The sequence below is a fragment of the Mustela erminea genome, chromosome 5 (assembly GCF_009829155.1).
Source record: "Mustela erminea isolate mMusErm1 chromosome 5, mMusErm1.Pri, whole genome shotgun sequence".
Classification (NCBI taxonomy): Eukaryota; Metazoa; Chordata; class Mammalia; order Carnivora; family Mustelidae; genus Mustela; species Mustela erminea.
The window spans coordinates 135,675,542-135,690,079 of NC_045618.1; the positions used below are offsets into that span (position 1 = coordinate 135,675,542).

A 14,538-nucleotide genomic window follows, 5' to 3' on the forward strand; every position below is an offset into this window, starting at 1 on the left:
AACTGACTTGAAAGCTATTGGGCACTAAAATATATGAGGGAAAACAAGTGACAGAAGGAGAGGGAGGTACAGGGGAATAAAAAACAAGAAAATAGAAAGGGAAAGGAAAGAGAATAGAAGATGGAAGACAGAAGGGCAGAGGCGGCAAGAAGGAAAGAATGAGAATGGATAAGACACAGCCACCATACTCAAGTTCACTACCCAGTTAAGAAGACATTACATAAACAACTATGATAATGTTGAAGAAGTGTCATATAATAAAATATGGACAAGAAGCACAGTATGTCTACTGGTAATAAATGGGATAAAACTATAACGCCAAAATCCAAGTAACACAATAACTTCCAATATGCGCCCATTTTTATTCAAGAGTTAATATTTTAAGAAAAATAAAATTGGGTATGTTGCATATTTATGTCCAGACAAGCTTTAATGACACTCAGGATGGGAGTCCTTTCCTAAAAAAGTAGGGGAAGTTCCAATAGACACGATGCCATGGTAGAGCTACCGAAGATGGCTGGCTACTGCTGCACCCTTTCAACTGTCCTACTGGAAAAAAGGGGGAAAAAAGTTTGGCTCTCCAAAAGACTGTGGGAAAAACATACACTTAACTCCCTCGGTAAGTGGACATTGCCAGTATCTGTCAGTATGGACAAAGGCCAGAGTTAATTAAGCATACAAAACATACAGCCTTATTTAAAGATTAAACCATTTCATTTCATAAAGAGACTGGGAAACCAAAGCCAACCAAAAGAGGATCAAGGATAGTAATACTTCTCTTCAAACTGATATTGTAAAAATTGAAACTTAAAAGGTATGGATGTAATTAAAATGTCACAGCCCTTTGCAATAATGTTTCTTTTTTATTTTACTTACTGAGAGAAAGAGAGAGAAAAAATACACTTGGGCAGAGGGGAGGGGCACAGGAAACAGGAGAGAGAGAATCCTGAGCTCAGGGCTCGATCTCACAACCCTGAGATCATGAACTGAGCTGAAATCAAGAGTCTGACACTTAATCAACGGACCCACCACCCAGGCATCCCACCATTATTGTTGTTTTTTAACTCTAACATTTCCCATTGGTTTGTTACAGAAAGAAGACAAATTTAAGGACATATCTGTTCTACACCACACTTAATCAAAACTCAAACTGTGACCAAATATTCATGCACTTTAAGTTTAAATCATGAAACACAATTCAGAGGCAAATCTGTCAAAATATATTAGGAAACAAAACCCTAGTCAAGATTTTGATTCACAGAATATGGTGTTTTCCCCAATATTTTTCCAAAGCAGTGTAGGGCTAAACTAGGTGGAACAGTAATACTGTGAAACAGTCAGGATAACTAAGTCGACTACCTCATTATTTGTTAAACGAAGAGCCAGGTCAGCTTCTACCTCTGAAGTTCTATTATCAGTATAGACAAAGATAATTAGCACCTGTTGACTGAAAGTCAACTATGCACAAGGGGACAGTCTACTGGACCAAGGAGGAAGAAGGAGAACCCACGCTGTGGGGGATTACAGGCCGCCACACGTGATCACACACCAAAGCGCGAAGTGCTAATAAGTGCGCCCTCTGCAGGAGAAAGGGGCAATAGCACAAGGCCTCTGAAAATCCTGAGAAACGGGATGGTTGCAACAAAAAAGTTAGAGTTAGGAGGAAGAGAGATCTCAACCCACAAGCAGTGTGGAACAGTAGAGAGACTGAGCTGAACAGCAAGAAGTGAGGTCCGGACCCTGATAAAAATCTTCTACGTACTGAAAGGGCTGACGGAAGAACCTAACACACGCGTGGTTAGCTAACGCTGGACTATGACAGGACCTCTAAGTTGCTGGCTAGGTCGCCTCCCTTGAGCTTCTCCAGCGTCACTCCTGCTACCTACCAGGCTCATCTGCTGAGAAGGCAAGCAGGCGTTAGTGGGACTTGGACTCGTGTGGGAGATGTTCAGGACGGGGGACAGAAATGCAGCCGTGAAGGCCCAGCTGGGGTTAGAATGACAGCACAGCTGGCGTCAGCCAAGTTGTGAGAGCAGATTTTCAGAGTTACTATTTTAAGTTAAACGTTACAGAACAGAAAGACATTAAAATTGTCAAAAGCAGATCTGTATTCTACATCTAGCTCTAACACCAACACCTTGAGCAACAATTCTGAGAACATTTTATTAAGTATAATTAACATACATTAAATTAGTTTCAGGTGTACAACACACTGCCTCAACAATTCTATACATTACTTGGTGCCCACCACAGTAAATGTAGATTTTGAAGAAATTACTTTTTTTTTTTTTTTTGCCATGTTTAAGCTAGGAATAACCCCAGACACCTATCTCCCTCCAATACCAAAAATGTCAAGGTAAATAAGAGTGCAAGCGAGAGTCTAATTTTCCCAAAGGCATTCACCACAACTGTCATGGTCAAAACTACCCTAGGCAATGAGCATGAGGTGCATGCTCAGCAAAAATGTACTTAGTGAAAGTGAAAATTTAGTTAAAAATAAGAATACCAATGATGATATTATTAATAAACAATTAAAAACTTAAAATCAGCTCAAAAACTTAAACTTAATTAAAGATAATTAAAAACTTGAAATCAGCACAATATACCCAAACACCAACTGACGATTACATATAGAATTACTTAAGACCACCATCAGGAGAAGGGAAAAATACAAAATAAAATCATAGGTTCCTACCTGGTTGCTTGGATCTAGGCCAGCGTAAGAATTTCTTGAACTGCAACCAACTGGAGGTGTGGCCTCTCGAATGAACTCAGACATTTCAATCCCTCCACCAGGATCACTGTGCGAAAAAAATGAGAAAAAGAGAGAGTAATTGTCATTATTCTGAGCATTCAAAAAACCAACAATGGTTTTTCGTTTATTATTTTTTAAGATATTATACCTTTTTCTATAAAACTGAAAGGCTCTAATTTCTAACAGAGCAAACAGGAATTTAAAAAAAGATCATTCCTCATTTGTAAGTCTTATAATCTGAACTATTCTATAACCACATCACTACCTGAAAATATTTAAAACTCTCTCCCAAACGGTCTACACCTAATCTGACATTAGTAACTCACCTTAATTACAATTATAGATGCTAAATATAGCACATATTTTATGACAAGTGCCATAAAGCCATTCTAGCAAAGACCTGATCTGCCTTTTGTTTCCCAAGAGCACAGAGCAACTGGCCGCAGCAAACCCAGAAAGCAATCAGATCTCACACCACCTCTCTCCAGAAGCACAGTCTGGCTGAGCAGCATGGCACTATGAGGAACGTGCAACAGTCCGCCTTGTCAAGCTAACACGGTCTGTATTTTTTATGTTAATAGCATTTAATTAGGGATACTAATTTGTTTTACAGAGGGAGAAAGCTAAGATTTCAGATTTGTATTGAGTTAGAAGGCTTAAGTTTAAAAAAAATAAAATGATGTAGTAAAACAGGTATTAGAAAGATAGAAGTACTAAGTTCAAAGAATATGTTGAGTTCTTAAAGTCTACACAGAGTACTTAAAGATAAGAGGATCTAAAATTAGGGAGAAAGATTATATCAAATTTCAAAAAACTTAGAAAGTTCTAAGAAGATTCCTCAGGAACATAACTTTTAAAATAACGCAGTCCTAAAAGTTACCAAAATCCCATTTTCCTACCCAAAGATTTTTACTCATTCTACCTGGTACATACAGAGGAAATATGTGTTAAACTTTTAAGTTACTGTTATCAAGGATAAACGTTCCAGTATACATGCTAGAATTATAGCAGATATAAACGATCTTGCCATCCAGCATCTAGTTCAATCATCTGGTTAACAAGACCACCAAAAAGCAACCCAAAATTCTTCTGTTGAGCCACCTCATCCAGAACTTGCATATGGTTTTGGGTAACACTGACCATACACTAAGGTCTAGGGGTGAGCACTACTGGCCGAAGCCAATCAGCATATTCCATTCTTTTGGTCATAGAACTTAGTCCTAGAACAGGCACAAGACCTAACTCAGGCTAGTATGAAATCAGGCCAGGAGTGTGCTACTCTTAAGAGCGGATATTTCTCTACATCTGCTAGTCTTAATGCTAGTCTTACTGCTGAGAAGTCTTAATGCTGAGAAGATTTAAGGCGTGGCGCAGCTGCAACCACCTTACAACAGTATGGGGGTGCTGTCTAAGAAGTCCACTGGAAAAAATGGAGATCAGCCTGGTAAAGGAAGCCGGATCGTGAAATGACTGACACTGCATCTTCCCAATTCAAAGACAAACCTCACACACAGACTTTTCAGTAGTGTGTGCCATAAATTCCCATAAGCCTATTTCAATGAGGTAGTCTGACAGCTGCAATAAAAAAATATAGGCAAAATAGAATTTGCTTACAAGTATGCGTTCCATTTTTAAGTATTTATCACTATAGCTATTCTAGTGACTTTTTAGTATTAATGGTCTTGTAACTATCATGTCCCTGTTTACTTAATGGGTTCCCAATTCTAGGCCACTAACTGCAGTTAGTTAACTCATACTCAGTAAAGAAAATCAGCTTTCTAACTTGCTATCCACTTATACAAATAAAATAAAATACTGGAATTCAGTTACAAATCTCATAGCAATTCAGCATGCAAATGTCCACGTGTGAGAGAGGTGAAACATGCTCGAGTTTCTGAGCTGTTTGGTGTTAACTCATACAGGACACGTGGGCCAGAATGAACAATCTTTTTCTAATTTGGCAAAATCTTCAGTGTGTGTGTAGAGACAGCTATCACCACACTGAAAGAGCGGTGAGTACTAACAGCAACACCACCGTGCTCTCCCTAGTTCTCCAGAACGCATTCCCTAAGTCAGATTCCCGGAAATCAGAAGACAGAGAGTAAGGCAAAGATTAGAGAATACAATATTCAACCCCAGAGAAAGGATAGAGAGCCTCACCTTTCCTAGTTTATAGACACCAACTTTATTGGTATATGATTCACATATCACCCAATTTATCCATTTAAACTTGACAAATCAATGCTTTTTAATATATTCATAAAGTCATGCAACCATTACCAGTTCATTTTAGAACATTTTTATCACCTCAATAACAAACCCCTTTAGCTATTACCCCCCTTCCCTTCCCATCCACCCCCAGCCTTAAGTAGCCAGAAATCTGTTTTTTGTCTTTATATATTTGCCTATTTTGCATGTTTCATAGAAATGGAATCATAGTATGTATGTTCTTTGTGACTGGCTTCCTTCACTTAGCCTCAAGTTTTCAAGGTTAATCTGTGTTGTAGCAACTATGAGCACTTCATATTTTTTATGGCCAAATAATCCTGCACTGCATGGATAGAACACATTCTGTCAACTCATTTGTCAGCTGATGGACAGTATTGCCTACTTATAGACACCACTTCTGATAGCAAGTACAAATGATTACAATCTGAAGGTTAAGTTATTATAAATAACAAATACAAGCAAATATTTACTAAGTACTTAATACGTTCCAGTCATAGGGGCATGTGCTTTATTTGCATTTGCTCATGAAATCTCCTCCTAAAACCTAAGATACAAATACTTATCCTCATTTTAGAGATGAAAAAACTGAAAACCAGAAAGTGTAAAAATCTACGGTCTCACATTGGTGTATGGAGTTCAGGTGGGAAGGGAGGATACAAATAATATTTACACAGTTCTCTACCATCTGCTACATGTTTTCTCTCCCACACAAAGCTGAATGTAGGTACTTACAGCCAATGAGAACTGAGACAAGACTCGAACACCTTGTCTGTACAGCTCTAAAGTCCACTCTAAAACACCAATACTTGTCTTTTAAAAAGAAAATTAGCATTAAAGTTTTCTTTCCATTTCAAAACCAAAAATAAACACCACTGTCTAAAACAGGGTTTTTTAACCTCAGCACTGTTGACATTTTGGGCCACTTCATTCCTGATTGTGGGGGACCATCTCGTGCACTGCAGGATGGTTAGCAATATCCCTGACCGCTCTGCTAAATGCCAGAAGCACTTCCCCCTGGTTGTGATAAACAAAACTGTCTCCAAATATTGCCAAATGTCTCTTTGTGGGGAAAATCACCCCCAGCTGAAAAACCATGATATAGAACTTGCCCAGGGGCCAACACTGAGTGGGCAGGAAGTATTAAAGGGAGTAAAAAAAGGAGGAATGAAAAAATGGATAGTTCCTTTTGTAACGAAATAATCCACTAGCAAAATTACCACACCTCTCTTCTCTACAAATTCAAAAGTAGAACTTTAGCCAGCGGGTCACTGTCCTAAATATAGCTAAACACACAAAATGGCTGAGTAAGAGTTTCTTTATTAGCAAGACTTGCAGATTTTTGGCAATGGCAATTTCAGCACATACCTGGAAAGTATAGTAGGTTACAATTCTCACAGAAGCAAAGTGGTCTACTGCAGTAAGCAATACACCAAATTCTGGGAATCTCTACCTTTATGCCTTAATTTCCCCATCTGTTAAAAAAAAAAAATACCAGGTACACGGAGAGGCAGAAAAGCAGAAGGGGTCTAATCTGAATTATAAAGGAGATTTCACAAACCTGATTTGTTGGTTATTAGTATCATTAACTGCTCAGGCTTTAATGAGAAACTTCACAGCACCATTACAGCACTAAATTTGCAAATCTAATGTAGATCATAATGATGTTCATAAAAGTATGAATAGGTAAAAACAAAGTCCTTAAGCAAATCTTCACCAGATTTTCCCTAAAATTTACCCACATATAGTTTAAATGGGTCCTTAATTTATAGTATTTCAAGCACTACAGGCATGAGAAACAGAAAATATAGTCTCCAAAATATTTGTATTCAAATCCTAAAATCCAGTGTGCTAATTTCCTCTCCTAAAACATTAAAAAAGTAATATAAATATTAATGACTTTCAATCTTTCTCTAATAAAGATTAAATAAGGATTTTTGAACTGCTGTACGAGAGCCGACAACTGTAAGTCTCAAGGAGTCCTCCTGCGTTCATTCATTCATGCAACAAACTGACAACTATACTGTACCAAGCACAGTGATAGGCTCTGGAAATGAAATTATTTCCTGTCCATTTCTTCTCCTCAGAACGGAATGTGAGTCCAAGTGGGAGGATGGGGGAAAACAGATATCAAGAACAAAAAGCTACAAAAAAGACTTCATTTAAGGGTGAAACTTCAAAACACTTGAAGATTAGAAAAACACAAGGATGTAAGCCAAAACTATTTTACTTTAACCACAGGCTAGAAGTCATAGCCTATTAAAGTTAAACTACTATAAGGACTAGAAAGGAAGAAATAAAACTGTCGTCACTTATAGAAAATCAAGAAATACCTATAAAGTTGCAACATTAATAGGGGAGTTTAGTGAGGCTGCTGGATAAAAAGGAAACTGTTATATTTAAAGGAGAAAAAAAACCAGAAAGGGCAATTATGAAACATTTCTGTAATGAAAACGCTATAAAATAATTTGGCAAATTTAACAAAAGCTATGCAAGTCTTTTAATGAAGAATTGATATATCTTTACTGAAAGATATTAAAGAAGGCTAAGTAAATGGAGAGATTCAATATTGTAAAGCTATTAATTCCCAGCAGAGGAATCTACATATTCAATGTAATGTCTATAAAATCCTATGTTCTTAAAGACTTTGCCCAACAAATTCTATTAATTCTATATTTAATTCTATATTATATTATATATATATAATATAATATAATATATAATTCTATAAATTCTGTATCAAAGAACAAAGAGCCAAGAATAATAGTCACTCCTGAAAAAGAAGGAAGTAGGAGGTCTGCCCCACCAGACATCAAAAGTCATGTCATGAAGCTACAATACCTGGGACAGTGTGGTAATGACAGAGGCACAAACAACCAGATCAACAGAACAGAAAAGAAAGCCCATAAACACCCCTACCATATATGGAAATTTAGCTTATGACAGAGTGAGTACTACAGATCACCAAGGAAAAGACAGTCTCTTTAACAAACACTGATAAAACCAGTTACTCATAAAGAAACAAGAGTCCAATCCCTACCTGACACTACAAATTAATTTGAACTGAAATCCAAAAACAAAAGAAATATGACTTTTAAAAGAAGAAATGAGATATATTTCTTATCTTTGTGTAGGAAATAACTGCTTAAACAAGACACAAAAAATGCTAATTATGAAAAAATGGTAAATCTTGAATATTAGAACATATGCTAATCATAAATCCCCTGAAGGAAAGCAAAATGGCAAGACACAAACTGGGAGAAAATGTCCGTAATGTATATATCCGATAAAGCAGTAGTATCATGAATTTATTTTTAAAATTCCTATTATTCAATAAGAAAAACACAAGTCCAAAGAAAAATGAAACAAGACATGAACGGGCCTTGGAAAGAACAGAAAAACTAAATGGACCAAGTATGTATGATAAGATGCCCAACCTCATTAGTAATCAGAAAGTAATTAGAAATCACTAATCAGGGCGCCTGGGTGGCTCAGTGGGTTAAGCCGCTGCCTTCGGCTCAGGTCATGATCTCAGGGTCCCGGGATCAAGTCCTGCATCAGGCTCTCTGCTCAGCAGGGAGCCTGCTTCCTCCTCTCTCTCTGCCTGCTCTCTGCCTACTTGTGATCTCTCTCTCTCAAATAAATAAATAAAATCTTTAAAAAAAAAAAAAAAAGAAGAAAAGAAATCAGTAATCAGAAAGTAACTGAAAGTCCCAATGAGGCACATTTAACACTTATCTGAATGGCAAAGTTTTAAGGCTTATCAAAATCAAATACTGATGAAGATATGGAACAACAAGAACTTTCACATACTAATGATGTGAGTATAAAGTCCCAAACAGGCTGGAATTATCTAATAAAACTGAACATGAAAATACCCTATGAATTAGTTTATATTCACTAGATATCTTGTGTACCAAGAAACCCATACAATAATGTGTCTTCAGAACACATTGATAAATAAAATGAACAAGTAAATTGTAGTCTATTCCCACAGTAGTAAACTGTGCAACAGTAAATACAAATAAATGAAAGCTATAAGCATCAACATAAATAAGCCAATAAAATACAATATTTCGGACAAAAAAGCCCCTCATAGAGGAATACATATAGTACTATTCTCTTTAGGATATCCTAAGGCAGATTAATATGTTTAGTAATATGTACAAAGACTGGATAAGAAAGAAAAGCAAGGGAATTATTAACATAATTCAAGATAATGATCATTCTTGAAGGAAAAAGAAAACAATGAAATGGGAAAGAGGTATGTAAAGGCTTGTACAGTATTGGTATAATAACCTATTTCTTAAGTTTTGTGGTGGGTAATCAAATGGTCACTTTATTATTATTCTCTAAATTATACTGAATGATATGATTAATAAGCTACTTAGGAATATATACATTTCACAATAAAAATTTTTAAATTTTAAATTTTAAACTGAAATGGAAGAACAATTCAGTAATGAAAGGAAAGGAATTAAAAACACAGGAAGACCTGGGTGGCTCAGCTGATTAAGTGTCTGCCTTTGGCTCAGGTCATGATCTCAGGGTCCTGGGATTGAGCTCCATGACTCTGGGCTCTGTGGTCAATAAGGAATCTGCTTGAGGATACTCTCTCCCTTGCCCTCTGCCCCACCCCCTCTTAAAAGAAAAGGAATGGTTCTAAATGCTTTATATGTATTATCTTTCATACATTCTTTATATCCTATATCATAAGATACAGTACTTTGGGGAAAGCCTGGGTGGCCCAGTTGGTTAGACAACTGCCTTCAGCTCAGGTCATGATCCTGAAGTCCCTGGATCAAGTCCCAGATCGGGCTCCCAGCTCCACTGGGAGTCTGCTTCTCCCTCTGACCTTCTCCTTGTTCATGCTCTCTCACTATCTCTCAAATAAATAAAATCTTAAAAAAAAAAAAAAAGATATAGTATTTTATTTATATATTTTATATTTATTTATATGTATTATACATATTTATATTTAGTATATATATATATACTTCTAATTTTATTTATTCATTTATTTATAGTATTATTTTATTTATTTACCTCATCATTCAGGTGAGAAAGCCAAGGCATAAAAAGCTTATGTAACTCCCCCCAAGGTCATACAGTCAGGAAGTGATTCAAGCCCTAGCAGATTAAGTGCAGAGTGTACATTCTCTCTGCTTACTCATAATATAAGGGTATGCATTTCCTAATAAAAATAAGATAGACTTAAGAAATACATAGAACCCATAGAAAATATATGAAATTTTATGAGACAGGTAAAAAAATGGATATATACACCATGTCCCTGATGAGACTTCATATTTTAAAGGTTAAGTTTTCTCCATATTGAATACACTTATCAAGTCTAAAGGAATTTTCTGGAGGATGAGCAAAAGGGGCATCTCACAAAAAACTATGTACAGTTGACCTTTGAACAACACAGTTGTGAAATACGCAGGTCCACTTACATGTGGATTTTCTACATTTTACAGTACTGTAAATGTATTGTCTCTTCCTTATGATTTTCTTTAAAAACAGTATCTTTTCTCTAGCTTACTTTATTATAAGAATACAGTATATACATAATACATATAACATACAAAACATGTGTGTGTTGACTGTTTATGTTCCCAATAAGGCTTCTAGTCAACAGTAGGCTGTTAGTAGTTAATTGGGGGGAGGGGAGTCAAAAGTTATACATGGATTTATTTTATTTTATTTTATTTTATTTTATTTTATTTTATTTTATTTACTTGAGAGAGCGTGAGAGTGAGAGAACACAAGAGGGGCAGCAGCAGAGGGAGGGGGAGAAGCAGGCTCCCTACTCATCGGAGCTTGATCCCAGAACCCTGGGATCACCTGAGCCAAAGGTAGATGCTTAACCGACTGAGTCACCCAGGGGCCCTGATACATGGATTTCTGACTACACAGGGGAAGGAGTTTGGTGCCCCTAACCTCCTCATTGTTCAGGGGTCAGCTATTTACGCATGAGAAGAACTAAGATAACACTCAAACAAAAAAGTACTGAAAAGGGATTCACAATGCTAAATGATAAGCATATTAGTAAGCCATAAAAACAGTACAAAATAAAAAACAAGACAGAACAAAATAAACAGCAGTATGGTATAAACAAAAGAGAAAGAGATCAATGGGTCAGAAAACAAAGCCCAGAAATTGATATAAGTATATATGCATATGCTACATGAAAAGGAAAATATTTAAAATTACTGAGGGAAAATGCATTATTCACTCAATAGTGTTGGGACTAACCTAAAAAAAAAAAAAAAAAAAAAAAGAACCAAACAAAGAAAGAATGTTTTCAGCTTGACTACAATGTAAGATGAAAAATTATAAAAATGCTGAAAGCAGACACAGGCAAACATTTACATAATATGGTGGAAGAAAAAAATCTCACACAACTTGGTATCAAAGACAGAACTAATAAACATTCACAGAATAGACTGGACAAAAATAAACTGTGGCACATAAATAAATAAAATGCTATAAATTATTTGACACAAAATATAAAGAATTAAAATCCTTCATAAATACCTTCTCCAAAAAAACAGCAAAAATCACCAACAGAAAAATAAACAATTCTCACAAAGTAAATATGTAACAATAATAACACAAGAAAAATACATCCATTTTAACTAGTAAACCAAAAACTTAAAAATTAAACAGTGAGCTATCTACCACAGTTTTGTCTAAATACCAAACACACCATGTTGTCAATGTGCAGAAAAAGCAGCCCTCAAACTGCTGACAGTGGTAATTAGAAGGTTAATCTTTGGAATGTGGCGATATATATTGAAAAACTTAAAAATGGGTATAGCTTTCTAGTATTTTACCTCTGCCAAATTATAGTTAAAATTTTAATCATTAAAAATGAAAACATCCCAGGGGCACCTGGCTGGCTCAGTTGGTGAACTGTGCAATTCTTGATGTTGGGGTTGTGAATTCAAGTCCCACCACTGAATAAAATATTTTTTTTTTTAAGATTTTATTTACTTGTCAGAGACAGAGAGAGAGAGAGAGCAAGTGACAGGGAGAGGGAGAAGCAGACTCCACACTAAGAAAGGAGCCCAGTGTGGGGCTGGATCCCAGGACCCTGGGATCATGACCTGAGCTGAAGGCAGACACTTAAGCAACAGAGCCACCCAGGCATCCCAAAAATAAAATCTTTAAAAAAAAAAATTTTAGGGCGCCTGGGTGGCTCAGTGGGTTAAGCCGCTGCCTTCGGCTCAGGTCATGATCTCAGGGTCCTGGGATCGAGTCCCGCATCGGGCTCTCTGCTCAGCAGGGAGCCTGCTTCCCTCTCTCTCTCTCTGCCTGCCTCTCCGACTACTTGTGATTTCTCTCTGTCAAATAAATAAATAAAATCTTTAAAAAAAAAAAAAATTTTAACATCATAGTGATCTATCATACAAATTTAAATTTGAAAAAAGTAACTAATATCAAAACAGTAAAATTATGACATACCTACAAAATGGAATACTGTAGTTATTAAAAATAGAAAAAAAATAGTATGCAGAAAAAATGTTTTCACTACTTCAAATATTTTCTGAGTACCTATCAGTGACTCTGCTTTAGAATCTGGGAATAAAATAGTTCACAGGAAAAACAAGGCCCCTGCCTTCAAGAAACATATAATGCAAATGATTAAGTAAGATAATTTCAAGTAGTGATTAATGTTATGAACATCATGAAATAATGTTATGAATATTTGCTAGTGAACAAACAGCGTAATCATGTTATGGGTGGAGAAAAGTATAACTGAAAAGGGATAAACTCGATGTACTGGAAAACAGAAACATTACCTACCTTAAAAGAGGAGTACCCACTTTTCATATTATACTGAGTGGAAACATCTCAGAGCGGTTAAAAACATGAACTCCAGATGAGAGGCCCTGGAATATTTCCTCCTTCTCACTCTAGTTTCCTCATCTATAAATCAGGAATAACTATAGTATCTATCTCACAGAACTGTTTTAAGGACAATTACACACAACAAGTGTTCATATAGTAACTGTTTTTTGAAGACTTATTATTAGTGATACCTATCATTTCTATGAAATCATAGTGAACTTCTTACTATGAATGAAATAAATCTTTTTGTCGACAAGAGAAATGGGATGAGGCCGAGGCAATGACGAGAAATGTGACTGGGAGCCACAAGAGGAATATTTGGCTGGGAGGGGAAAGAAAACCTCTAGGAGGAGGTAACATCTACACAAACTTAAGTCCTAAGAGGTCAGTTATACAAAGATGGAGGGAAGGAACAGCGAAGTTTCTAAGGTGAGAATATATAACTGAAAAATATTTACAATAGATTAAGTGAAAAATGCAGATTAAAAATATCAAGTAAAATATTATCACAATTTGCTTAAGATATATACACATTTTATTTATACATATAAGTAAAATACAAATGCTAAGATTTATAAGCCGTGCTTTAAAATTACTTCTTCACAGTTTTTCACTGGTTTTGGTCTTGGTGTGACTAACTATTTTACAATTATAACTTTTATTGGTCTAGCTTGTTATTTAGTAACAAAGCTAGGACAGTTACTTAATCCCTCAGATATGCCTGTGAGCTTTGCTGGGGTCTAATGTGATCATCTGTACCCGTCCTGTTACCTGTTGTGGCAAGATCTGTAACTGCCTTAAACCCACATATCAAAACCGAGGCACAACACAACACGAGAATCCCATCATTGTACACAAGCGTGACGCACATCCTTACAAACTGAGAGCCATGGGTTTCCTTACCTCGGTCCGTTACTGTCTTTTCTTCTGGTTGAACAGTTGCCCTGCTCAGCCTTGGCTCGCTGATCCGGGAACTCACGCGCATTCCTCTCTACGACTTCTCCAGCGTCCAGGGCTCTGTGGAGTCGGTAGTTGACCATTTTCAGAACAACGAAAACAGCGGCTATCACAGGACAGTAAACTGCTACGATAATCATGGAAGAAGGAAGAGCCTTGGAGAGAAAGGAAATAAAGATAGGCATTAAAAAATATTTTATATTTTATTCAATTAGAGAAATCTGTAACTAAAATGATACACACACATTCACACACAAAACGGCAATGATGTAATTAGCACTAAGTTATAAAAGTGTAAGACAGTAAGACAGCCCAAGATAGTAGCCACGAGCTACACGTAGCAATTGAGCATCAGAGGGATGGTTAGTGTGAACTGAGATGTGCTCTAAGAATAAAATAACACTGGATTTTGGAGATACAGTATGCGAAAAAAGAGTGCAAAATATCTCGATTTTGTATCGATTACATGTCAAAATAATGTTTAGATTATACTGGATTAAGTAAAGCACACTACTAAACTTATTCTCATCTGTTTCTTTTTATTTATTTTTAATGTGGCTACTAGAAAATTTTAAATTACATATCTGGCTTGCACGAGTTACATTTCCACTGGAGAGCACAGTATAAAGTCCATGCCTAAAAGCTTATGATACAACTGGAGAGCCAGGTATCACATTACATAATACATGAGTAAGACAGGACTGTGGTCCAAATATATATAAGCCCTGTTTATATGCTCTCTG

General features: G+C 36.2%; 1 protein-coding gene across 7 annotated transcripts in view; it reads right to left on the bottom strand.

Moving 5' to 3' along the window:
* Positions 1-14,538, bottom strand: part of PCNX1 (pecanex 1) — a 159,653-nt gene that overhangs the window by 109,588 nt on the left and 35,527 nt on the right. For all 7 annotated transcript variants that reach the window (XM_032345077.1, XM_032345080.1, XM_032345076.1 and 4 more), the window contains 2 exons: positions 13,742-13,950; positions 2,696-2,801 (listed from right to left, as the gene is read on the bottom strand). In XM_032345077.1, the coding sequence (XP_032200968.1) occupies positions 2,696-2,801; positions 13,742-13,950 (315 nt within the window). The remainder of the gene's footprint in view (positions 1-2,695; positions 2,802-13,741; positions 13,951-14,538) is intronic.